The 26,493-nt window shown below is 40.4% G+C and overlaps 3 protein-coding genes across 3 annotated transcripts in view; 2 read left to right on the plus strand and 1 right to left on the minus strand.

The window, feature by feature from the left end:
- Positions 1-8,956, plus strand: part of YTHDC2 (YTH N6-methyladenosine RNA binding protein C2) — a 38,799-nt gene extending 29,843 nt beyond the window's left edge. Inside the window, exons 24-30 of the mRNA XM_080370943.1 lie at positions 831-937; positions 2,490-2,782; positions 3,221-3,395; positions 4,515-4,718; positions 6,540-6,722; positions 7,941-8,044; positions 8,204-8,956. Of these exons, the coding sequence (XP_080227069.1) occupies positions 831-937; positions 2,490-2,782; positions 3,221-3,395; positions 4,515-4,718; positions 6,540-6,722; positions 7,941-8,021 (1,043 nt within the window). The 3' untranslated portion in view covers positions 8,022-8,044; positions 8,204-8,956. The remainder of the gene's footprint in view (positions 1-830; positions 938-2,489; positions 2,783-3,220; positions 3,396-4,514; positions 4,719-6,539; positions 6,723-7,940; positions 8,045-8,203) is intronic.
- MCC (MCC regulator of WNT signaling pathway) overlaps positions 1-26,493 on the minus strand; it is a 715,741-nt gene that overhangs the window by 268,947 nt on the left and 420,301 nt on the right. The window lies entirely within an intron of this gene.
- LOC308056098 (uncharacterized protein) overlaps positions 9,100-26,493 on the plus strand; it is a 153,409-nt gene continuing 136,015 nt past the window's right edge. The window contains exon 1 of the mRNA XM_080370944.1: positions 9,100-25,939. The gene's annotated coding sequence lies outside the window, so the exon portion shown is untranslated. The remainder of the gene's footprint in view (positions 25,940-26,493) is intronic.

Genomic DNA, 26,493 nt, shown 5'->3' on the forward strand with positions numbered 1-26,493 from the left:
GTAGTATATATGTTTTATTCTACAGACTAGTTCAAGTGATACTTTGAACCAGATTTTTCAAATTGAATAATAATTTAGAAACTGTCAGTATGGCAAATAGTCATTTCCAGCTGAAACATGTGTTTTAAGGATTATTTTCTCCTGATAACTTTTAATAACAATTATTTGTAATATTTACTGTAAGTAAATGGGAATATATAGAAATGTCCATATTTTTTTTTTTAATTTAAATGGAGTGCTGCAGGAAGAGAAGCAAAAATATTCTGTCCTGCTGCCAGTTCTCTAGAGTTATTAGATGGAATCGAAGTAAGAGTCCAAGTTATTTTTGAAGTTTTTCTGTCTTGCTCTTAAACTGTTGCCCTTAGAATAGTGTTTATGCAGATTGAATTGCACCTGAAAAAAAAAAAGGATCCTACAAAATAGCCATATGTATTTATAATTAATTTCTTTCTTAATATGTCTTTAAATCTGCTGGTTTACTAGGAAATAAAGCATAAAGCAATGTATAGTTTTGCAAACAGCTCCAGGCAAAAGTTTGAACATGGCTTGTTGATATTGATGAAGGTACATGAGTGAGTCAGATCACATCAATACAGGTGCTTACATAGCAGAGCCCTCAGCAGATCTGGATTTTGGAGTTTTGCTCAGTGAAGCAAAGACTTTTCAGGGAGGTGTATTTACAGAAAACAGTGGTTTTACAAACATTTACATTTTAAAATAAAATCTAGAAGGAAAATGGTTTTATTGCTGGTAGTACAGTAGTGTTCAGGTTTTTGGATGTAGGTGGAAATAATACAGAAATGTTAATACACCTTTTATATTTAATTCAGGGGCTAGTGTATCTAATGATAACAGTGATAGTGAGATAGAGGACAAAACTGCTGATTTGGCACTACTGAAGCTAGATGAATGGCTGCATCTCAAACTGGACCCTGAAGTAAGTAATGTATCACTTCAATGTTTCTTTCTTGTAGAAGGATGTTTATGTCATATTTTATTAAGAAGAGTTCTGAAACGTTTGGGTAACCAAGACTTTTCTGTAAAAATGGCTGTCACAGTCTGATTGGGTCTCTCAAATTTACAGGACAATGTACTCTGTCATTTAATCTTTATTTCATGAGCTGATTAGAAATACAGCAAAAATCCAGGGGCTCAATCCCTTTTGCCCAGACTAAGTCTATCGCATGAATTCACTTATTCACCATTCAAGTTGCAAGCTTTCATAACTTAAAACCTGTAACTCTCAATTCATACACCTATGAGCAAAAAGAAAAAAAAACCCAAGTAGTTACCTAGCTGATGGTGAGAGTGCTTATCCTTCTTCCTCCATCATGGTGCGGGTCTCCCCTGTGTCACACTGGGAAGCAGGAAGGCCTCAGCAGCCCAGCTGCTGTTGGATCCGCTTCAAAAGCTTTTCAGGTAAGCTGGTGTTTTGTACCTCGCAGCTTGGAGGTTTTGTCCATTTCTGTAAGTTAACAGATTCTGACAAAACGACCAGGCAAAAGATAATGGCTGCAGGAGGCAGCAATCTGCATGTGATACTGGCTGCATAATGGCCCCTCTTTCTGGCCACGTGTCCTGCCTATGTGGTGCTCTTGCTTTGACCTACTGGCACGCCTCCCAGTACACATTGAGCCTTAGCATGGACTGAGTTAACCAAAACCTGAGCAGCAATTGAGTGAACAGTCACAATGGCATATTGTGTATTTCCTTCTATGAGAGGGTGACTAAATTTGGATCAAAATGGAACACTTGGAGTTGTTGAAAGAAAGTTCTAGCAGATTTTAGAGAACAACAAAAAAACCCCACTTTTTGAAGGCAGAAGTATTCAGGTCATTGAGAAGCTCTGGCTGTGGTAAGAGGTAGTGTACTTTATGAATTAGGGAACACTTGGACTTACCAGATCTAATAATAATACTGTCTCTTCTAGAGCTGTTCAAAAGTATGATTATTTTAGAAATGGAAGCATTTCTGATAACATGGGGATTAACTATAGTCTTATAAATTCAGTCATCTCATTGAGCAGAAGTCTGTGTAAGGAAAATACGTTACTTACAGCTCTTTTCCCTCTGGTATGAATTAAGAGTGCATGAATACAGACGGTATTGATTGAGATGAGGGCACATGAATTGACAGGAATGGCATAGAGCATTAAAATATTTTTGTTTTCTCTTTTAAAGGTAACATTTTAAAGTGAAAAATAAAAAGTTTTTTGTGGGTTTACAATCTGATTTTAAGTTCGGTGCAAAGCTAAATGAAATAAAACATTCTAAAAGTGATCTTGCACCTGAGGGAAGAAAAGATTAACTTAACAGCTTTAGTTTAAATGTGGGATTTTCTTCCTTTCCCCAGCACTTTAATCTTGCCTTTCAGTTTGGACCATGTTCATTTTAGAATGCCAAAGGCTGCCTGATAGGAAAGATGTAGAGTACCCTTACCTGTCTGATCTAATTTTTGTTAGTCTTTAACAGAATTGAAATTTGTTACAGGCTGCTTGTTTGCTGTTCCAACTCAGACAGAAGTGGCATAACTTATTTCTGCGTCGTATGCGAGCTCCTTCTAAACCATGGTCTCAAGTTGATGAAACAACTGTAAGAGCAATTATAGCTGTTTTAAGTACTGAAGAACAGTCTGCAGGTTTGCAGCAGCCTTCCGGTATTGGTCAGAGACCAAGGCTTATGACTTCTGAAGAACTTCCTTTAGCATCTACGAGGGGGTCAACCAACAGTAGAAAAAGCTCAGCAGAAACTGAATTCTCTGATGACTCCTCTAACCCTGAAAAGTAAGCTTTTGAGATCTTCTAGAGACTGTAGGTTGTAACTTACTTAGCTATAAAAAGCATTGCTTGGATTTCTGCTAGTAGTAACAAGGAAGAAACAACAGAAATACAGTTGAAGGAATTGATACCATCCTGTGCTGTGTTATAGTTCTGATTTCATTGAGAAGTATTTTATATGTGTGCCTGTTGTTTGAGAGAGCAGTCAGGAATACTGTCCATGAATTGTCACCTCTGGGAAGAAGTAGCAGAAAAGGTTTAACCGCAGCATTCAAAACCAATGCATAATCGGTACCTTTTTAATTTTGAATATGTTAATATTGAATATGTTTTGGAATCAGTGTAATATATATAGTCATGCTATAGGCTGATATGTAGATACAAATTATTCTATGACCACTTACGAAAATCCTGGTGTGTCCTGTATCTACCTTTACTTTTTAGAGTTTTAATGAAATCTATGCCTCCTGCACCTCACCAGCTAAAGAAGTACAAAGGAAAAACCTCTTTGCGCTCCAAACGAACTTCAGATGACAGATCAGATCAATCATCAGCAAAGTCTACAGATAGCAGTAGCTATCCTAGCCCCTCTGCTAGTCCTTCTCCAATACCTGTAAAGGTAGAGTCCTCCTGAACAAGTTACCCCATTCTTCAAAATTAATAGAATTTCAGAAATAAATTTGCTGATACCTTTCAGTAGCTATCAGGTATTATACTGATACATTAGGAAGCTAACTTAGAATTTCATTTTTAGCAGCTGCATAATACTTTTTCTTTCTGGAACTTAAAAGCTAGACTAAATATCCTTGTTACACTAGTAATACAGTAAAAATACTATTCTTTGCAGACTGCTGAGCTAAAGATATCCGAAGTTGAAAAAAATCAGATTAAATTGATATAATGACCACTGAAGGGGATTTAATTTCTTTTTCTAAATTAGTGTACAGTACATGTACTTCTGAATTCTTTGAAGTCTGCCTTCCTCTGCTTCTGTAAATGGCATACACTGGTAGTGATTCTTTGTAAGTTTTGTGCTATCTGCCTTATGACTGCTTGCTTTCTTTACAACAGTTATTTTAACAAAGCATGCATTTTTAATGAGGTTATTGGCATAGTTTTTCCTGTGTACTTGAAACAGTAAACTGCAGTACTTTTAAACAGATCATTGAGAGGAAACCCCATTGTTCCTGTAGCCACAGACGTGTTGGAGGATTTAGTAATTCCTCTTAGTCTTTCAGTTTTTAAATTCAGCCAATGTAAAAGGAAGAAAACTTGTTTCCTGAAGGTGGAAATGTGGGTAGTATGCTTCAGGCTACAGTCTGATGTATATTATATTTATTATTATTATTATTATTATTATTATTATTGTTGTTGTTGTTATTATTATATATTAATATATATATAATAATTCTAATGATTAATTTTGTGTCATTTGAAGGTGTGTCAGACTTCAAAGAATTGTAATTAATCACTAGACTGTTTAGGTCTGTTCTGCTACACTTGTTTGCTGCCCCTTGTGAATTAATTATTATTCTGGAAAGTGCTTAAATATAATAGATGTGAAGTAATTTTTAAGACCAGTTCAGGCAGTACTGGCTGATAGATTCTGTGTTTCTTGTGGAGTCTGGGGGAGGAGGGTGGGAGGCACAGTCAAGGTGTCTTAACAAGGGATTTCTAAAACTTCAGAACTAAAGTATGGTTTATTTTATTGTAGCTTAATTTAATTTAATTTTTCCAGGGTTCCAAACCTCCTTCACCAAGACCAAATATGTCAGTTCGGTACTTTATCATGAAAAGTAGCAACTTGCAAAATATTGATATTTCTCAACAGAAGGGTATATGGTCTACTATGCCAAATAATGAACATAAACTAAATAGAGCCTTTGGGGAGAGCAGCATGGTTTACTTAATATTTTCTGTTCAAGGGTCTGGACACTTTCAGGTGAGCACTTAATACTAAATATTAGCTTTGGCTGATGATTTAGGACTATGTGTAGTATGAATATTTTTGCTTATGACTTCTGATCTTCTAATAAGTAAAGTAGTAAGCAAGTGTCTCTGGTTGCTGAGGAAAGAGTACTTCATTCTCTGAAATATGCCCTTTTAGCTAACTGAATTTGTCACTCAAAGGCCAAGGCTGAATTGCCTCCAAACGTCTTGAGTCAGAATAATGTTTTTCCCCTTCATTAATCCTTTAAAACAACAACAAAACAAACAAACAAATCCAAACAAAGCAGAACGTTGCTACTCTTTTCTCTGCATGCCAAAATAAATATTGTAATTGAACTAACAGTTACCATCAAGTCGCAGCTTTCTAAAGCCAGGAAACCCACCGTTGTCTTTATTACAAATTTTAATAAAATCTGTTTTGACTGAGATGTAGTTTCTAAAACTTAGGAAGCTGGAAGGTCATGGCTATGATTCTTCTGGAGCTCTGCCTGAACTTCAAGTTTCACACGGTGTTTGTCAACGTGTTGACAAATGTGTAGCCAATTTGAAGTTAAAGACTTGACCTGGTAGTGCGAAGTTGCAGGTTAGCTGTGTTGTAGAGCAGGCTAAACTCAGTTGTTCCAGGTAATGAATGTTCACCTTACTTTTTTATATATGAACTATTAAGAAAAGTCACCTAAACTTGAAATCTAACGAACTAGCCAAAATACAGCTGTCTTGGTGATACCACTGAAGGAGATATATGAAGGTGAGATATACATGCAATGATTTGACAAATGCAAATGTAGTGTTGGAAAGTAACTTTCAGCATGCCAGTTTATACTGAAAATGGGCTGTTGTATTGGCGATCTTAGATGAGGAAGCTGGGAGGGGAAGAAGTGCCGAAGTCAGGAGTGTAGGTGGTTGTGGTTGCCTTCCCCTTCCAGTTTTCACAATGCACTGGACGTTCATGGAAGTGTGAGATTAACATTCCTATTAATATCCTCTTGTACCGAGTGTCTCTTTACTTTCCACTTCTATTTCTTTTCTGTTCCTTTTAGTAATCTCCATTTCAGTCTGGGCTGAGCTATCTAGGACTGCATGTCTTACAACAGTAGTGTGTGCTGGTAACTTTCATAGTGCGCTGCTTCTCTTGGACTCCTGAGTCATAACTGGCATAAATTTGGGTGTGTGGTTGGTTTGTTGTTTGTTGTTTTGTTTTGTTTGGTAGTGTGGGCAAGTAGGGGTGTCCTTTAAGTTAGAAGCAATCTTAGATTTGGGGTTTCTTCATTTTCTTTCTGAATACTTTTGCAAACTCCTTCCTGTGGCTTTGAAGAAGGAAATAAAAACAACTTTGACTTATTTCTTTGAAGAACAGCTATAGTCTTTTAATTCTATGTGAAAATTTGTTAACATACAGGGACATGGGAAGGAGGGATTGGATTTCTGCAAAAAATACTGACAACTAACAAGAGTAGCTAATGGATTATTATGTAGTGGAACATTCATCTTGAGGCCTTACACCTCAAATGTTTTTACCACAACTTTTCAACCTCTGTTATAAAGCTTAAAAAGACATTAATGGTAATTGGACAGAGACGTTCTCTGTGGTCAAACACTAGAAGACATATTTGAAGTGGAAAACCAGATTACATTTGTTTTAACTTTCTAGATATAAACATTTTAAAGGATCCAGCTTTATAGGGGAGTATGTGGGGATCACTTTGAAACTAATATGAAAGTTTCATATGAAGTCCAGTGATTTATTTAATTCCAGCATAAGCAGATACACTCTAATTACGTCTTTCCTTTCATATCGTGATTTTTGTTCCAGGGTTTTGCTAGAATGGCTTCAGAGATAGGGTGTGAGAAAAGTCAAGACTGGGGATCTGCTGGTTTTGGAGGTGTATTTAAGGTGGAGTGGATCCGAAAAGAAAGCATTGCTTTTCAGTTTGCACACCATTTGCTCAACCCTTGGAATGACAATAAGAAAGTACAAGTAAGCAGGGATGGCCAGGTAATGTTATTATCTGCTAAAGTCTTCTTTACTTGGTAGAACTGTGTATTGTTTGTTAGCTTTTATAGTCTTGATATTTATCTCAACTGCCCTCATGTATCTGTTACTCTGAATCACAGTTCATTGATGCATTGTACATTCTGTAATGCATTACTGTTGAAGTAATGGAAACTTTGAGAGAGTGGTTTCTTTCTTAAGAATCATTTAAAAAAACATATTAAAGCTGCATGCTTCCAAAAATAAAAGCTTTTTGGAATTTATAATTTTGGTTCTGGAGATTTGAACCCTGTTTGGTTCCTATTTGTTCCCTGAGATAGTCTGTCACACCCAAGTAACTGTTCATAATTATAGCTTTGAGTTTCCTGTAAAGCATGAAGAGAATCTTGAGATTTGACATAAAGCTTTAGGACAGTTCTCAAATCCATTAAAGCTAAATATAGGTTTTATTGATAATTTAATGAAAGAGAATTGGCACAAGAGTTTTCTGTGGCAGTTTCTGTGTTCTCCCCAGTCCCCTCCCAAAATATTGCCTTGATAACAAGATTCTAGAACTAAACTTCATATCACCTTCTCACTACTTTCCCCAAACCTCTCCAGTTTTAACAGTGAGGAAAGGAACATAGTGTAAGAACAAGGAAAGGAAAGTAGCACATGATGGAGCTAACAGTGCTTCTGTTATAAGTGGCTCTTAAGACCTAAACAGTCTTAATGATCTGAAAACCAACTGATTTATAAACATTAATATCCGTGATTCCACAAAGAGCCACTGTATTACTTGTGACCCGCCGTTCCACATTCTCCACCACGCTTGATGAAATTAAACTTAAAAGATGTGGAGAATAATGATCTTTTGTTAATAAGTGACCTGTGGAAGGTACAAAGTACATGGTGCATGTGTTCTTATATATGGTGATGGTGTGTTCACTGGGAACTCTTAAGTACTGACATCTTACTGTAAATGAAAAAAAACCCAACAAACAACCTGTAGACCAGGGTTGCTTATAAAAGCTTTTATCTCCTCTTGAGCCCTAGTAAAAAAACCTTCTGAAGTGTTACTGTATGTGTCAACAGCAAAAGGAATGAGCTCTTTTGGAAAGACTGAAAGCAATCACCAGTAACTTCATCTAACACTTCTGTTATACACAGTTTCTGTATGTTCTGTAGCATACGGTATAGTAGCAGTGCAAATAACTTCTTTTATTTCCTGCTTATTTCTAGGAGCTGGAGCCACAAGTTGGAGAGCAGTTGCTACAGCTTTGGGACCATACTCCTTTGGCAGGAAAAAGCTCAACTGATTGAGCATGTCCAGTAATGTGGTAGAGGTAGTTATTTCATGCATTACTTGCTGTTTTCATGATAAAGGAAAAATTATCTATATACAATGTATCATTACAGTACTGTTTTTCCTTTGTAGTTTGTGGAAGAACAGGTACACTTAATGCTAAATGCTCTCTTCCTTTTGATTTTTTCTTTTTTTTTAGCTGTGGTTGTTGAAATATCGGCTATAACCACTAGAACCAGCAGCATGCCTACAATACAAAGATGAAGAAGAAGGCGGCGCAACAAGCTCCTGCAGTTGTTAGTCATGCTGTGCAGCTAGCAGTGGAAAAATAAGGGGGGATATGTTAGTTTCAGTATTCCCTTGTCTTAACAAATATCATAATGTTGTTCACTAGCTTTTTTTTGACTGAATTATTTTTTTACGGTAGTTGCAGTTGATATTTGAAAACACAGTCAAGTTCCAAACCGAAACAACGGACCACATAATTTAGTTTTGGGTTTAAAATAGCACAGCAGACAGTTTAAATATACAGTTTACACTGAAAGCTTTCTCAACACTGTAAAATGTATGAGTGAAACCAGTGTAAGATTAATTAATCATTCTTGCAGTTTGTGTAAAATAAATAAATTGAGAATAGATGTCTCCAAAGATATTGGAAGGTTCCATAAGTATCCATGTTGAACTTCTGTATGCATGGTGCGAGAGAGGAGGACATATTCATACAAACAACTGGGCAGCTGGAGAATGTTAAGTTTTAATTTAAATAGGTAAGTGAAAGGAGCATGAGAATTTTGAGAATGGGTTGGTCCAGCAGCGTTTCCAGTTTCAGTTTTCACCTTTAGAAGGTACACACTTTGTCAAGCTGTAACAGTCTTTCAGAGGCCTGCTGCCAAATGGTACTTTTAATAGCTCACTAATTTGGTTTTATTTCTTTCAAGAAAAAAAGGAAAAATTGCCAGTATGAATTTCATCTTCAGTGTAGTCTTCATGCTTGCTTTCTGTACCTCTTTCAATTTCTTCTTCTGTGCTACTGTTGTTTTATTGGACTTTTCCTTAGTTGTCAGCATACTGTACTATGAGGCTGGTATAGATTCAGTCAGCTCACTGTAAGCACTATGGTTTTGGTCATTCTTTGATTAAACAGAGGGTTTTCTGCTTCTGAGCCTGTACTTAGATTTTTCATGTCTGCTAAGAATATTCACACAGTTCAGAGTGCCCTGTGCATTCCTTCTTGCATTCTGTGTAGCGACTTCCATGCACAAACAGTCAGTTTTGCCTTTGCAAGACTAAATGGGTCCTTGTAAGACTGGTATTGACTAATAAGGTATTTCTGGACACAGTGCATACCACAGGGCTGTGAGGCTCATATTGCCTTATGTGATACTCCCAGGCCTGTGGCCACAAAGGAGTGGGGTGTGGTATTGCCTCGTGCAGGGCTCCTGGGCCCCACGCACACCGAGGGCAGAGGTGGCACAGAGCGGGAGCAGTGGTGGGGTGTAATGTTTGGTGAACAAGCCCACACAGTGCTTCTGCAGCTTGCTGATAAAAAGAGCAGTCCAGCCAAGGAATTCACATTCCCCAAGGTCATTGTCTGGTCTGGGTCACTTGTCTGGAGAAGAGCCGGCCCTGCTGCCTGCCTGACAGCCATGGTCATGTAGGTCTTCACATGCCTGAATGTTAGGTCTCACCTAGTCTTGGTGAATTACTTGACTTGCTTTTGTTATGAACTAGATAGTTGTACTAGATAATTGTACTGCTGAGATACATATTTTCCTGTACTGTTACTTAAACTGTTTTTTATCCCTGAAGTTGTTGGTCTGGAGTCTGTTGCCATCTCATGAACCTGTAACATGGCAGAGCTGCCTTAAGTCCTTACACTGTTGTCAGAAGTGGGATATGGTACACTGCACCATCTCTGACCTGCAGTGGCTGCCTTAGTTGATTATTTTGGGATCTTGCCCCTGCACATGGATGTCAGATTCTGCTTTGACTGCAGAAAGTCAGAAAGACAGAAACATGAAGAGAGATTTACCCTGCTTACATCTCTTCGCTCTTTGCTTAGAGATACTGAGCAGTGTTTGGAAGCAGCCCGAGCCCAAGTTGACTACCTACAAAAAGAACCAGCCCACACCCAGCAGGACACTGGGGCTGCAATAGAGGAGAATGCTAGCTCCTGCCTATGTTAGAAGCCATCAGGCTAGTGTGGAGAAACGACAGCAACGCACGGTCCCCCTGTAGCATTGAAAAACTTGACCATCATCTAGAAGCTGCAGAAGAAGGAATGTATAGAGACCCAGAAGACAGGGAGCATACTTGAACTGATTCAGATTCAGACAATGTTGTGCCCAATCCCTGCCTCCCTGAAGACTTAGTAATCCGACCTGTTGTTAAAACAGAGTATGATGCTACTGGAGGTATGACAAGTGCCTCCACATGCTCTTTCATGAGCACAGACCTAGGCAAACTAAGCACATGCTATCAGAAGTCTGGGGATTATTTAACTTGGCTTGCAAATACGTTATGTGACTATCTGAGTTTTGGACTAGAAAGCCTGGAGGCTCACTTTGGGGTCTGGGGTCCAACTACAGGTTCCAGCAGGAAGTGTAGATGTAGCCGTGTCTTTGGGTTAATACCTAGGTTGTAGTGATCGACAGCTTCGCTGTGCTAGCAGGCTACTTTGTATAAACAATGCATGCCACAGTAACGGCTATGCCTGCCCTTGAAAAGGAACTAAAAGACTGGTAAGAGGGGAACATCCTGCTCCAGAAGGCCCCAGAGGCTAGATGATTGCCAAAGAAACATGAAGTCAGCAAAACTGCAGTAACCAGGAGAAAGGTAAAGGTCGCAGGGGGAGATTGCAACCACCAACTCAATTTTAGAGCAGGAACTGTCACCGTCTTGACACCTGCAAGGAGCATGTGTGCTAATCTGCATGGCAAGGAAGGGTGATTTGAATACAAGTAACCAGTCAGCATGGGCTTAGGTGGGTTTTGCTAATCACGTAACAAGATGAATACACTGTAGTTCTTCAGTGTGGTGTGCTAGTTTCATGGAATCGCCGCCTACCGCCCGTCTCTGTGCAGACACAAAATCCCTATCTTGGCTCAGTGTGTAAAATTGACTTACTGCGCACCAGGTGTGGGACCCTGCTTGGGAGAAAACGTAGTCGCTGTCTTCCAAGCAGCACTAGCATATATTGTGAAGTACCTGAGATGACTTGAGGTCCCCTGGCTATTCCCTGGGCCAGTCCCACAGATTTGGAATTGGGCATCACTAGGCTGTTTATCAATCGTGCTCTAGAAGTAGCCCCTGTGGCAGAGGAAGACCTATGTGGACATTGTGACATGTGGCCCACTGGTGGCCACTAACCAAAAACGGTCCTGGTTCGCTCAGAGCCCATTTAAAGTCAATAGGCACGGGCCTTACAGGCACATCACCCAGATCCACGTGGGCCCAGCTCTTACAGAAGGTATTTTCTGCTGTGCCCATCCATACTTTGTGTCCAGGTAGTTAAAAAAGCCCCTAAGCACATGCAAAAGAAGAGGTGTGCGCAGGAGCTAATTATGCATTGAGATGCTTTTAAGTACACTTGAAACTACTTTCCTCTTCCATGATTTGTCAGTTTTCATGGTGACCAGATTTCATACAATTGGTTTCATTTTAGTAAATACTTTAGCAAGTATTTTAAAACAAGGTTCACATGGTTTTGCTTGTTGCGCATGTCTTTGTTTTAATGATTTTAGTACTGACAAAACTAGGATAAATCCGTGTGGCCCGTGTGGACAGTTAGTTAATGTGATATTTTTAGTTCTTTTAGATCTTTTAAGTTCTAATAAGCTGAAAATTTGTTGTTCAGTTGTGTTCTGTCTTCTTCTTTTGTTCGTATCTTCTGCTTTTTCTCCTTTTGCATATAACTTCATGGACATGCATTCTGATCACTGAATTCAGAAAAGTCAGTATCAGAGATAAGTAGTGTCTAGTGCACAGATCTAGGGGACTTCTCTTGAAGCTGCTGAAGCATTGAAAGTTCATCTGTAAGGACATAACGGTGCTGGGTTTTATATGATTATTCTTCAAAAAAAGAATCTGATCTCTTTAATTGTGCACTGAGTGCCACAGTGTATAAGTGCTTCCTAGTGACTTCTGAGGCCACCTTTACAAGACAGTCAACCAGTATTTGCTTCTTTCCACCCTTTGAACTTCTGTCATTCAGCAACAATAACAGATAGTCTGTAAAACTGAAGGCTTTTTCCGCAAACAGCAATAGGGCAGCTTGTCTATGCCACAGTCTGCAAGGAGCATCATATCATGTAGTTTGTATCTATAGTAGATTTAAGCATTGTCATAATTGACTACATTACTAGAAGAAGTTATTTTGAATGAACACTGAAAATGTGATGCACAGTAATCTTGTTTTGTTCTGCAAAATCATTTGCAGAAATATTTTCTTTCTAAATAAAAATATATGTGCTGTCATCCCTTTTTCAGTGTGCTGTCATTCCCTTTTTCATTTGAAATGAACAACTGTTTCTTGGTAATACCATAGTAATACACATTTCTGACTTGTAACTTTCAATAAGTCAGTATAAATTATTTTTGAGTGAGTCTGTCTGAATGTCTACAATAAAATATTCCACTCTTGAAAGTCAGAGGAAAGTGACCTCATTTTCTTAGGTAAACTACTTTTATTTTCTGCATTGCAATCCATACAAATTTTGCTAGGTTTCATCTGTGGAAATAATGGTATTTTTATGGCCAGGCATTAATTTAGTTAAATCCATGTAAAATGTCTATCCAGTTACTTCACTGTGCAGCGGTGAATTTTCTGATGCTTCTATCTGCAGAATCCTCTGCTCTGGTTTCATGTTAGGTCTGTAAAACCACCACTTTGAATGTTTTGAAAAGCAGTCTTTTGAGCCAGCGAGCACGTTCCAGTTTCCTGACCCTCTGTATTGACATTCATTTTTTTCACTCTGTTCTTTGTATCACCCTGGTCACCAAAGAGAGCGTTGTCTTGGCAGCCGTGCATGCGATGATACCAGCAATATCATCAGTCTGTGGGAGAGCTCCAGCACTGAGGCTCCGTACTGGGATTCTGGCTGAGACACCCAGCCTGCCTGGTAGTAACTGAACGTGACTACACCTGAAGTGAAAACTAAAGCATCATGAAGGGCAAGGAAGTGAATCTATGTGAAAAATACCAGGGTAGCAACAGCATGGCATTTGTGGGATCATTGTATTTGTGATGGCAAATAGGACAAATGGCCCATCACCATCTTCTGTGGAACAGTAGAAATCACAGCTTGGAGGCTGTCAGGCGGGAGTTGATTTGCTCTGCTTTAGAGTAAATGAAGGTCTTGCAATCTAGCCAGTTGTCAGTGAACACCAAGGTGAAGAGGAAGGGAACAGAAATAGAATTAAGGACTGTTGTGGTTTAACCCCAGCCTGCAGGCCCCACACAGCTGCTTGGATTGTGGGCTGAATTAAAGACAGTTTAATGGGTAAAGCAAAAGCCGCGCACGCAAGGAAAGCAAAACAAGGAATTCATTCACCGCTTCCCACGGGCAGGCAGGTGCTCAGCCATCCCCAGGGAAGCCGGGATCCATCACACCTAACAGTTACTTGGGAATACAAACACCACCACCCTGAACGTCCCCCCCCCTTCCTCCTTCTTCCCCCAGTTTATATACTCAGCATGACGTCCCATGGTGTGGAATATCCCTTTGGGTAGTTCGGGCCAGCTGTCCCGGCTGTGTCCCCTCCCAGCTCCCCGTGCCCCCCCAGCCCTCCCGCTGGCCGGGCCTGAGACACTGAGAAGTCCCTGACTCAATAATCACTACATAGCAACAAGTAACACATCGGTGTCTTAACATTGTTCTCGCAGAAAATCCAAAACACAGCACTGTAACAGCTACTGAGAAGGAAATAAAGTACCCCAGCCAAACCCAGGACACAGCCACATGTTTGCAAAGGTTGTTCACCCATGAGCAAAGCGTACCGGAGCAGTTCTGACTCAGGGCAGCTCCAGCCACGTTCCTCAAGACAGCAGGTGACAGCTATGCTAGTGGCTCGTGTGAGAAAATGCTGAGGTGTGCTGCCTCCTCCGGAACCTACTTCTGAAAATAAGTTAAAGGTGGCAAGCTGATTTGCCACAATGAGAATTTACTTCCTTTCTCTAGAAACTAAAGGAAGTTTGTTAAATATTTTGCAGCCTAAAATAGCTTATTTGTTGCAACTATCGCTTTCAACATTTGCTTCCCCCACACCCTCCTCCCCTCCCTGAACTGATATAATTTCTGCTCCATCATCACAACATCTACAAAGACATCTCCTCCAGTGCTTGCAGGTAAAATTTCTACAGTGGAATTCTTTGCAGCTTTCATTTTAAATGCTTGGCTGTTGTCAAAATGAAATCGTATCTCACACCTGACAGGCCATTTTCTCTGGGTTGTGGTTGCATCCATTCACAGTTACCCCTAGGTGCTTTGTCTTTAAAGTGTATTAGAGTGGTTTCTACAACTACTCTATTTTTTTTTTTTCTTTTTTTTTCTTTTTTTTTTTCTTTTTCCAAGGAGCTAAAGGGATTTCTCCAGAGCAGCCACTTTCTGAATGTATTCAGTCACAACTTTTACTGTCTGAAGAATATTAGCCGTTTGTCTCCTGTTGCTCTGCATCTTTCTACTCACACTTAGCTGCACTGTTACCACGGATTATGCTATGTTGCTTTCAGCCGTCATTGCTGCTATCTTTGTTGCACCTTCTAACAGGTACCACAGTGCAGAAAGTAGGTGATGCTGCTCTGGATTAAAAGCTTTATTTGTTGTTACGATTCTTTTGGCAGATGTTGAAAGGAAGTTGCCTAAAATAAAAGTATAAACCTGGGTTTAAGACAAATAAGTTCTCAGGAAAGCAGACTGAGGAAATAACTTGCATCACTTTAGAGAATATAAAGTTAGAGTCCTGAAAAAACTAAAAAGCATGGCACATAATTGAATATGGCAATTCATAAAGGAGGCTGTATTTTATTTGTGTCAACCCCAGAAGGAGTTTTAAAGTTAATTCCATACCATGTGGGTGTGAAATTATTATTTTTTGCCTTGTGTTGTATAATGCACAGCTCTGAGATTCACGGCCTGATCTTGTAACTTTGCCTATGTGAGTGGGTGTTTTACATTTGGTACTGTTGATGTATGAGCAAAGGTTGTAGCCTGAGGCTCTTAAATAATGCACCACTTTGTACCTGCCTCTAGGGAATATCTGGTGAAGCCCAGCAGCAGTCAAATAAGATTAAGGAACAAAACACAATTGTCAAAATTGCTTTTAAGTGAGGATGTTCTGGACACTGACAGAAACTGAAAGTGAAATTGTGTGACCATGTGAAATAGATTTAATATCTTCTGCTCTTGTAAAACATCTTAAGAATCTTTTTAAAACCAAGCTGTGCAGAAAAGGGTACTGACTCCCTGTGGGCTGACAAGCTTGCTGTGACTTTCAGCTTATAGTGTGTCCTATCAAAATGAGAGCACAAACCTTCCTTTTTTGATTGCTTTCATGCCTCTGTTCAGATTAAGGAACTCTTTCTGTACTCAAGTTTTATAATACTAATACTCTGTATTAGTTTTAGTGCAGTTAGTAATGAAGAAATCTGTCTTGCAACTTGACAAGGGTAGCATTTCACAGGCTGCTGCTTTCAGCAGCTTAGCCACTGCTAGGTTTTAACATGCCCTAAAACCATATTAAATGAGGTGTCACCACTGTAAGACAATTACTGTGCTCTATTCACAGCTTTTATATGAAAGAGGCATCTAGCTTTTATTCTAAGATAGGCTTAGGGACTAGATAAGTGCTAATCTAGGAGGGAGAGAAAAGAGAAAAGAGGGGCCACAGGGCACCTTAAAACAGGCTGTGAAGCTTCCAAGAGACTCATGAACTGAAGCTCTGCCTTATTTTCCTGGTTACCTACACAGACTGAATTGAACAGATTAAAATAAAGTACATGTGGCATGCATTCCACGTGTGAATTTCTCTGGCGCTTCTGTCTTCAGAATCACAGTGCAAATAAATTACAAAGGATGGTAGCCCAGCTTGACGTTAGAGGACTGCAGTAGCCGTATTTATCGTGCTCTTTAGTCTGACATTGAGGTATAGCTGAGCTACTTTGTTCTGCTTTCATTCCTCTTTAGAGCATTGAAGCTGGATGAGGTCAGAAAGTAATTACAAAGCATGCCATGGTGCATTTACCCAAGGGAGGGTAACTTCCCCAGATGCAGTCTGCTGTTTTGTTTCCCACTACTCAAGTTCAAAACTAGCAGAAAACATGCTTTTCTCAGAACTGAGACTTACAATTTTCATTTAAAAGTCAGTAGTATTTTGATTGAAACCAAAGATCACAGGCACCCTGTTTTAACACTCCTAGAAAAGGAAGTGTTGCTGGAAATGGGACCAAGGGAGCCTTTAAATTGCCAGCCACAGAATCAGTAAGTAGTGGAGCTGATACACACTGAATTTTGTTTTAATCAATGGCACTCCACTCAGCAATGAACGAAACCAACAACAGGTGCTGTCAGGCTTTGGTAAATGGGGACAAAAGGGTTATAGGCAGTATCTGTGGGCTGAAAGGTCACACCAGTCTATGTAATATAGAAGAATGGAAGGGTAAACAAAGTAGCTCTGTTACACTCATGTGAACATCAATACCACTTTTTTTTTTTTTTTAATGTGAGAAGTTTCTTGAACTCTGAACATGTCAAAGCTGTTGAATTGTTTGTAATACCAGTGATAAGACACCAGTTGAGTAGGGGTGACACTGGAAGAAGCATTCATTCACCCTGTAGGAACAGAAGCACTGGTGTCACAAAAAATAGGACTCTGAAGATCCTTCAGAGCAAAGCTAGGTGGTGCAGTTGGCTAGCATATAAGCTCTTATTTGCTAGGGACTGTTTTAAAACAAAACCTAGGTTTATTATCAGGTGCAAATGAAATGGCCTCTCCCCAGGAACAAGGACAAGCAGTGAATTATGGTAAGGAATTTGTATATTAGTCTTTTGCTTTATATCTGACGTGCTTATCCATGAGTTTTCACTTCTCTGAAAAGGAAAAGAGGTACTAGGCTGCACAGAGATATTAGGAGATATGCCTTAAAAATTGTTTTTAAGTACCTTTCATGTTTTCCTCCTGTGCAAAGCAGACAGTATGAGGCCAGGGAAATAAGGCTATGTTAGTTATTAAAGGCTTTAAATAATAGTATTCTTGTGTAAACATTACTTCTCTGCAACGCTACTTACCTGCAAGAAATGGTAGTGTTGAGGGTATCCAAAGTAAAACCATCAGGTCAGGGTTCAGGATCAAGCTCCTAGGCCTGGTGTGGCTTCTTTCCATGATCTTGTATAACTTGTCAAAGTGCTTAACTTGCTTATAACTCCTCAGCCTTTTAGTGTTTACCTGCATTGCTTGTCAGGAGTTTTCTAGAGAATGGTTGTGGAGTGCCTCTTACTGAAATGCTGTGTATAAAAATGGTGTAAGTTTTGTTTTTTAGCTCTTAGTCCCTCAGCATGCGGAAAATGCAACTCCTTGCCCAGCAGAAGTACAGACATCAGTAGGCCACTCTGTAACACCGAGCTCTGCCCCTTGCTCTTTCTGTTGTCGTAGGTTGCCAGCCACAGATTTTTTCTACGGTTATTTTGTTTTACTCTGCTGGAGCCGTAAACTGAAGAGCCATTTCTTAAGAGAGCAGGAGCAGGTGATTCCAAAGTGTCAGAAGTCAAGCAAACGGGGCAGAGGGATGGCTGAGCTGAGCCGGGATCATCTCCTAGGTCTCAGGCAGAAAAGGAAAGTGTATGGATGTTGGAGGCAAGGCCAAGCAACGTGGAAGGACTACCGAGATGCTGTTTGCTGCTGCAGGGGGAAAATTCATTTCGCCAAAGCTTGTTTAGAGTTGAGGCTGGCCAGCACTGCGAAGGACAGCAAAAAGGGCTTTTTAAGATATGTTAACAGCAAAAGGAGGATCAAAGATAACCTTGGTCTGTTGCTTGATGATGTTGGTCACCTCACAAATAGGGTCATAGACAAAGTGGAGGTGTTTAATGCCTTCTTCGCCTCTGCCTTTAACACCGATGATGTGCCCTGGGAACCCCGGAGCCCCGTGCTGGAAGACCATGACTGAGGGAATGACAAACTCCCAGCCAACCCTGAACTTGGTTGGGGCTTGCTGCTGCAGCTGTGTGTGTGTAAATCTATGTGCCCCAATAGGATCCATCCCAGGGTCCTGGAAGAGCTGGCCAATGCTATTGTGGGACCTCTCTCCTTTATTTTTCAATGGCCTTGAGAGTCTGGAGAGGTCCCAGTTGCCTGGAAGCTGGCAAGTGTTGTCCCAGTTTTACAGAAGGGTAAGAAGGATGACCCTGGCAATTACAAGCCCGTCAGTCTCACTGCGGTGCCTGGTGAATTATTCTGGGAGACACTGAAAGTCACTTGAGAGACAATGTGATGATTGGTCATAGCCAGCATGCGTACATGCGCAAAAAGTCATGCTTAACTAACTTAATTCCCTTTGATGACAAGATCATCCACATAGTTGACCAAGGAAAGAGAGAAGATATGGAGCTTTATTTTATTTTAGCAAAGCTTTTGATACTGTCTCTTGCAGTATCCTTTCCGACAAAATATCCAGCGTACAGTTGGACAAGTCTGTATGATGGGTGAGCAGTGGGCTGGTGGGTTGGGCTCAAAGGGATATAAATGGGGTGACGTCAGGCTGGTGGTCAGTCACTAGTGGGGTTCTCCAGGGCTCCATTTCAGGGCCAGCGCTCTAATGTTTTTATAAACGAACTGGATGTAGGAATCAAATGTACATTAAGTAAGTTTGCCAATGATAATGAACTAATAGGAGCTGAGGACTCTTTTGAGGGTAAAGAAGCCTTCCAGTGAGATCTGGGTAGACTAGAGAGCTGGGCAATCACCAACTGTATGAAGTTTAAGATGAGCAAGTGCCAGGTTCTCCACCAGCGATGGAGTAATCCTGGTTATACATACAAAGTGGTGAATGGGAGGCTGGAGAGCAGCCCCATGGAAAAAGATCTGGGGATCTGGGTTGGCGGCAAGTTGAATATGAGTCTACAGTGAGCCCTGGCAGCCAACAAGGGCCAACTGTGTCTTGGGGTGCATCAAGCACAGCATAGCCAGGTGGTCAAAAGAGGTGGTTGTCCCACACTGCAGTGCACTGGTGTGCCCCACCTCGAGCACTGTGTGCAGTTTTGGGCATCTCAATGTAAGAAGGACATAAAATTATTAGAGCGTGTCCAGAGGAGGGCAGCTAAAATGGTGAAAGGTCTCAGGGGCAAGACTTAGGAGGAGCAACAAAGGCCACTTGGATGTTCAGCTTGGAGAAGGGAAAGCTGAGGGGCAACCTCATTGCAGCCTACCAACTTCCTCACGGGGACAGCAGAGGGGAGGCGCTGATCTCCGCTCTCTGGTGACCAGCAACGGGACATGGGGAAGTGGAATGGAGCTGTCAGCGGAAGTTCAGACTGGACATTAGGAAAAGGTTCTTCACTGAGAGGGTGGTTCGTTGCTGGAACAGGCTGCCCAGGGAAGTGGTCTGGACAATGCTCCTAGTCACATGGTTCAGTTTTCGGCAATCCTGAAAGGAGCAGGGAGCTGGACTATGATGATCTTATGGGTCCCTTCCAACTTGAGATATTCCATGGCTCTATGATTTTCTTTCTTCTCTTTTTTTCTGCTACTCCTGTGAAGGAGCTTGTAACAGATTTTCAAGAGGAGGTAAGATAAGTTCTGTGTGCATTGGGAAGGTATCTGCATTTCTGCTCTCAGTGACAGCTATAAACAAGCAGAGGAGAGACAAGAAAGTTTAACAATCTTGTGCTTGCTTGAGATTTGCAATAGTATGCACTACTACTATTTGCATTAATGTTGAAACAAGAACAACAAAAAAGTGAAGTGCACAACTCTAAAGGCTCCAGACCAGTGCCGCTGAATGTTTCTTTTTGGGCCTAAACTCTGACACAGCATCATTAGAAAATTATGTTAGACCTGAAACAGGCTACTGCAGGACCTGGTGCAGTTACTACAAAGGGTACCCAAGATATGAATGGCTCACTGGATCAGAAAGAAGGAGAGGAAAAAGATATCTAAAGATTTAAAAGAAAAGGAAACTTTGAGGATTGAGGGAAAAAAAAAAGTTTTAAAAACATGTATTTGTGTTTTAATCTTGAGTCCAGAACTGAATTCTGATTTGCACCAAGTAGTGCTGTTTAAAATCCATCCTTGCCTCCTTTATTTTTTTTCCTTGGGATAGATTTATTACTACTTTAACACTCAATTTGTATAAAAATGATGAAGGTGGCCTACAAGAACCCTATACCTGGACAACAATAAAATTCTTGGCATGTTACCGCTTCTCTCTGGCAATCAAAGTGCAATCCTTTCAGAAACAGGCCTTCCTGAGGACGAGCTGTGCCCTGCAGGTTCTGCTGGAATCCACTGTCTGGTTGAGGCAGCAGACAGTTTCTAGCTGTACTGCAACCGTTCTTTCTCAAAATCAGCCATAGGAAAACTGTCTCTCTCTGTGGGAATATCTCCTGTCAGTTTTCTTTAACAGTTTTACGTGACTGAGTTGTTGACAACACTGGAAGTAAAAACTGGAGAGTGTCTAACCGGAATAAGAAATGAAATGAAGACACACACACACACAGATCAAGAAGGGGAAAAGAATCCATTTACTTAGTAGAAAACTCCAACATAGCAGGCTAAAAAAAATATATGTAGGTTTAATTGGTTGTTTACAAAATGTCTGTAGGAAAAATAAAAATGAATTAGCCAAGTTAGGTACCTGACCTGCTATTCTGGCCCCAAATTTTGCAGGAAGTACTAAGTATATATTATATTTATATTTATTTATATATAAATATATATATAAATATGTATATATATAAAGTATATATTATTAGTTTCTAGCATAAGTGAGAGTGCAAAAAGACTTTGATTTTCAAAAATATAGAGGAAACCAACTTAATCCATTTTGTGATGCTTACCATACGAAATATTTCTGAACTTTGTGCACAAGTGAAGATACATGGGTTTTCTGCTGCCAAAGTCTTGCAAGGACTGCTCATGACCTCTTCATTATTTTGACTCACACTTGAACTATGTTTAATGCGAGCCACAGAGGATACCTGAAGGTGTGCATTTTATGGAATTATTGGAAGCTTTGTTTTCCAGTTCTAGAATGTTCCTATGAATTCTGAAAGCTAGAAATGTTCAGCCTTTCTCTATTTCCAGTCTTTGGGTGTGGAAGTGTTTGCAAAGTAGACAGTTTCTAGTGTTCAAGCCTTTCTCTTCAGGTGAAGGAAACAGCTACTACACAATGAAGGGAAATGACAAGCAAACATCTCCATTGAGGACTCCTGGTTTGACCTCTTCTCCTGCTGCTTCTGAAGACTCAGAAGCCTTGACCTCCATCACTCGTTTTGCCACTTCACTGGAAATGCAATCACTTTTGGCTTTTGATGAATATTCAAAATGATACCATCTGTCACCCTGTCATCTCTGAGGGTAGAAGCGGTTTGACTCTCCAAAGATTTCCTCTTCTTTTTTTTTTCAAAGAAAAGTTGAATAATGATCCCTATCATCAGGGAAAACCACAAAGTGACATATGCAGAAGAGTAATTGAGAAAAACCATACCAGGTATTGAAACGGGGAGGCACTGAAGCTGTTTCTGTCTGGCATTTCAGAAGAATTCCTATTCCCTGAAGTTGGATGGGAAAGAAACGGAAGCCCATGGTATGGAGGGTGGGTTTTGGCATTTATTTTGAAAAGGGCTGTGCTGTTACTATTGTTTCTGCTAATATGTGATTTGCCTCCATCACTTCTTTACCTTGGGTAACTTGCGATTTTATCTGGATCTGACTGCAGGAATATGGTGAGGAGGATCTTCCCCCTGAAGTGGGGAAGGAGGGTTGTAACTCTTCCCTATGATTTTCTGAAGTGCAACAGGCCTAATATCGAATTCAGTGGAAGGAATTGGTAACCTTCTTAAAAACATTCACTTTATATACCGTAAGCCAGAAGACTAAGCTTATGTTGGACAGGTAGTTTGGTTGTGAAAAATTAAGGTGCTCATTGTGTTCCCTCTGACTGCAACCTTTTCCCTCCGTGTGATCAGAGTGGTCATTCCTGTTCATTAACATGGCATTTTGAGCGAGCCTGCTTACAAGGACTCTATGCCCTAAGAAATAAATGTCTTTCTTTGTAAGAGCAGAAGGTGGAATCTGTCTTTTTCTTCCCAGGTCTGAAACTGGCTGATGTATTGAAAGGAGAAATAAAATTTGTACTAAGCTTTCAGCCTCTGAGTGTTCCCATTGCACCATGTACTCTGTGCCTGGCATAAAGTGCAGGTTTTGTGAACTGGTGTCTTTCTCTAACCTCCAGCCTTTTTTTTTTTTTTTTTTTTTTCTTTTTGGTCTTTTGTGCTGTCAAAGTGGGAGCATTGTGTAATGAAACAATAGAGAAAAGCTTTTGTATTGATCTGGCCTGAGATGGCTCTGCAGTGAATTGTTCTGCAGTGTCCTGGAGTGTTCTCTCAGTGGTCTGTGGGGCAACTAGGATGTACCTATTTACTGTTTAAGGGAACCACAAAAGTTTGGATTTGGTTTGCATTTACCAATGGAGAAAAGATGCTGAGTAGCAGAGGTAGAACAAAATAGAATCTCTGAATTCAGAGGCACTACCAGTAGGTTCCCCATCACCTGCACCTGTTTTAAGGTCAGGTGAAGATAAGTATGGATGGCACGGAACTAAGCTCCAACTCTGTGCTGGAGAGGTAGCAAGTTTCATAGTGCTTTCTGCTTTGCTGTGTTCATTAAAATAGATGCCTCTGTCTTTTCTTTACTTACACATAGTCCGTGAATCCTGCTGCAGCTGGGCCTCTTTCATGCTCTGCAGGGGAATGCTGTTTGGATTGCATTTGGATAGCAAATACAGGCAGGGGTGGATCTGGCTGAGGCACTGCTTCTGGAGGAGCCTAAATCAGGGGGAAAAATGAGCTGTTTAACCTGGCTCCTTTGGTAGTGATCCTAGACCTAACTGAAGTGTAACATGGGAAGAAGCCTATTGTGGCAGGAAAAACAAACAGACCTTCCTAGACAAGTGTGATGACAGTGTAGTGAGTATCTGGTTGAAGCTCCTCAGACTTGTGCCAGGAGAAGAAAAGGTTGCATGTACCAAGATACAGCTGGGGAGTGATGCCTAGGAGTTAATCCAGTTAGGTCCTGGTTGTTGTTTGCCAGGATTAATTTGTGTTTTCCACATATTTTGTAATATAATATATAAACTATATAATTATAAATCTTGTGCATTGCTTTTTCCATTTGCAAAGAAGTAAATTTTTTTCCTCATTGACAGAAGCTTCTAGCTTCTGTTTTGTTTGTTCTGCTGTGACAGGTTATCACATACTCTTAACCATAATCCAAAGACTTCAAAAGCCAATTTACAATATCAGATTGTGTACGTATTAAGCAAGGTGAGTTGGCGGAAATTCTGAGGCTAGCGAAAAAAATGTTAAGGTAGGGAAAGCAGAGGAAGTCGTACATCACTACCTCTACCTGACCTTCCTTTCTCTGGATCTGAGCTGAGGCTCAAACTCCTGGTTCTTCACAGAGCTGCTTTCTCTCTGCTGTTTCCTGTAGGAGACTGCCAGTTTCATTTGCTTAGGATGCTTCCAGACTTCACACAATCTTTAAAGACAGAAACAGCCATTAAATTATAGAGTTTGATCTCCTGTACAACATAGACCATTAAATCTGACCTAGCACAGAAGATGTGTATAAACCGACCTTGTACCTGAAGGCTTAGCATGCTGTTAGAGATAGTTGTTGTTCCTCTAGACTCCAATACAAGGCGTTTTTCCATAAAGACTGTGTTTTGGAAGCTGGAGTCAATTTGCAGATTTTTTTGGTTCAAGGCAAAAGAAGACACAGAAAAAGAAGCCCCTTCCCGCTGCCCCTTCAGCTGGTGGTGTGCAGCTGGCAGCACTGTGGGAGGCAGGTCTACATCTGTAAAAGTTGGTCCAAAGAGAACGATATTGTCTCAGCATTGCCAAGAGAGACCTGGAGGTGGAATGTGGTCCTCATGGACACCAAGACACAAAGACCCTGGGAAAGAGAACTGCCTGGTACGAGGAGTACTATGCCGTTCCCTGCTACCTGGGGAAAGGAACAACTATGATAAGGCTGCAAAACTGCTGTCCAGAAGATGGATCACAACCACAGATGCAGCAAGGAACCAGAAAAGTTGAACTTCAGGTGAACTTTCTTCATTATAATATCATTATAACACAAAACCACACCTCTTGGTCTGAAGCCACCCGCCTCTAAGGCAAACCACGCCTCGGGCACTCACTCCTCTTTGGATGTGCTGGTAACCTTGCTGGAGAAGGTGGAGACTGGCAACAATCCATGGGCCAGAGGAGGAGTGAGGTGTGTCGCTTAGCATGAAAGATGGCTCCTTAGCAACTGAACTTTGGAGATCTTCCCCACCAAGGATCACGAGGATTGGAAGGACTGGCGGGATGCTGCCTGGACCTGGGACCATAGGGACGCCTTGGACCCATGGTGGTAGCTATAATCCTCTTTCCTTTTCTTTTTACTTTACCTTTCCTTCCCTTCCTGTCACTCTATCACATGCCACTTTAAGGGCAAACAATAAAGTTGTGCTGTTTGATCAAAGCATAACCCCTTGGCGTGGTCGCCTTGATTTTTTGTGCTTCAAGATCATAGTAAACGAAGCACCATGAGTGCACTGAGTGGACTGTGACAGCATCTCCGCAGGCACACTGATGGCTCAGACAGCTCTGAACCAGGCATGCAGGGGAAAAGGGGGACCAGGTTACTACAGGGTGTTTCTCGTGGCAGACAGTCAATCCCTTGCCTCCAGTCACTTCACTCTTCTCCTGACTGATTGTTCACACATATTTAAGGACGCTCATAAAGGGCTTGCTACTGAACTTTCTAACTATGTATGAAACGCCCGTATCATTATTGAGAAGAAAATAGCTACATTTATGTTAAGGGTTTATTCTGAAAGCAAAATGCTAATGTCTAAGAATAATTTTAGCAGTTTAAATATACGCCTCTTAAATATACAAAATTGAGTTACTGGTCTGAGTTAAATTCACGGTGAAAAGTTTGTACGCTTGCAAACAGCAAGAAAAAAGAGATTAATTTGAATTAATTCCATCTTTAAAAGTTAAGAGAGATAAGGATAAAGCTAGATATTGTAACATAGATTTGACCTCATTTTAACTGACATCTATAGCTAAAGAAGTGTTGGTTCAATGGGCCTGTACTCAGGTCTTTGTTTGTAACTTTCTTCATAAAGCATCTAAATGGCATTTTTATTTCTTACCCTGCTTCATGTCTTGTTAACTTCTGCTGACATTATTTTTAATCAGAGTGATACATGTGCAATTACCCCAAAAGGATTCCCCCTGGCAGCTGTACGAAAAATCATTGACAAAGCTTTGGAACAGGGCCAGGAACTGAACTTTATTAGCAGGAAATGCAAAAATTTGATCCTTTCAATGTACTTCTAAGCAATGAAATGATTGGGGAGAAAATGCATTAGCAAGCATTTTAAAAGGCAAAGCACTCCACCAATATGCTGGAGTGAACCTCCTTAAAAAAGCCATTTCTGTCGAGGTCGTTATTCCCAGGTTAAACTGATTGTGAGGTAATTTAATTGTCTGGCTACTCTTTTGCTTTTGGCAGAGACTTCTGAGGCTGCTCAGCCAAAGTTGCAACTGTTTCAGCGTCTGATCAAGCTGAAAACTCCAGGTACGTCTACCTTGATGAAACACTGTTGGGAACAACATTGTTTGACTGGTTTTAAATGGGTCTTTCTTCTGCTTACATTCAGCACAAGGTAATAATGATATTTAATTTTATGGGTCTATGTTCACATCTTCAAAAACCTGGTTTGTTTGGTTGTTTTTTTTTTTCCCCTCAATACTTGGAAAAGGTAAAATATGTATTGAGTTAGTTTTTATTTTCTATTTCTGTCTTGTAAAATTACTCTGAATGTGAACACAATGTAACTGTTGTGGTCTCACAGTGACACTTCAATAACAGTTGCAATAATATGTGATTTATCTGGGAGAACCTTACCTACAAGTAAGATCTCTACTTTGATTCTTAGGTATCTCAGAGCCAAACAAAATCTGAGAAAGAAAATATTGGACTACATGCAGTGGTGGTAAACATGGGATTGAATTCCGTGGCATGTACAGCTTAGTTTTAAAAAATGACAAGGAATCAAGGCACTGTTGTCTCCAGTGAACAGGTGTCACTGCTGGGAAGGTTTTCCTGAAATTGTTTGCATTTCCTGCTTCTTAATATTTTACATTTTAATTTACTTCTAATTATATCTGATATTGCTGAACTAAACTGATCTAAGATAGTGTGAGCTAAAAGCCTGGC

This window comes from Falco punctatus, assembly GCF_963210335.1.
Source record: "Falco punctatus genome assembly, chromosome: Z".
NCBI classification, from domain to species: domain Eukaryota; kingdom Metazoa; phylum Chordata; class Aves; order Falconiformes; family Falconidae; genus Falco; species Falco punctatus.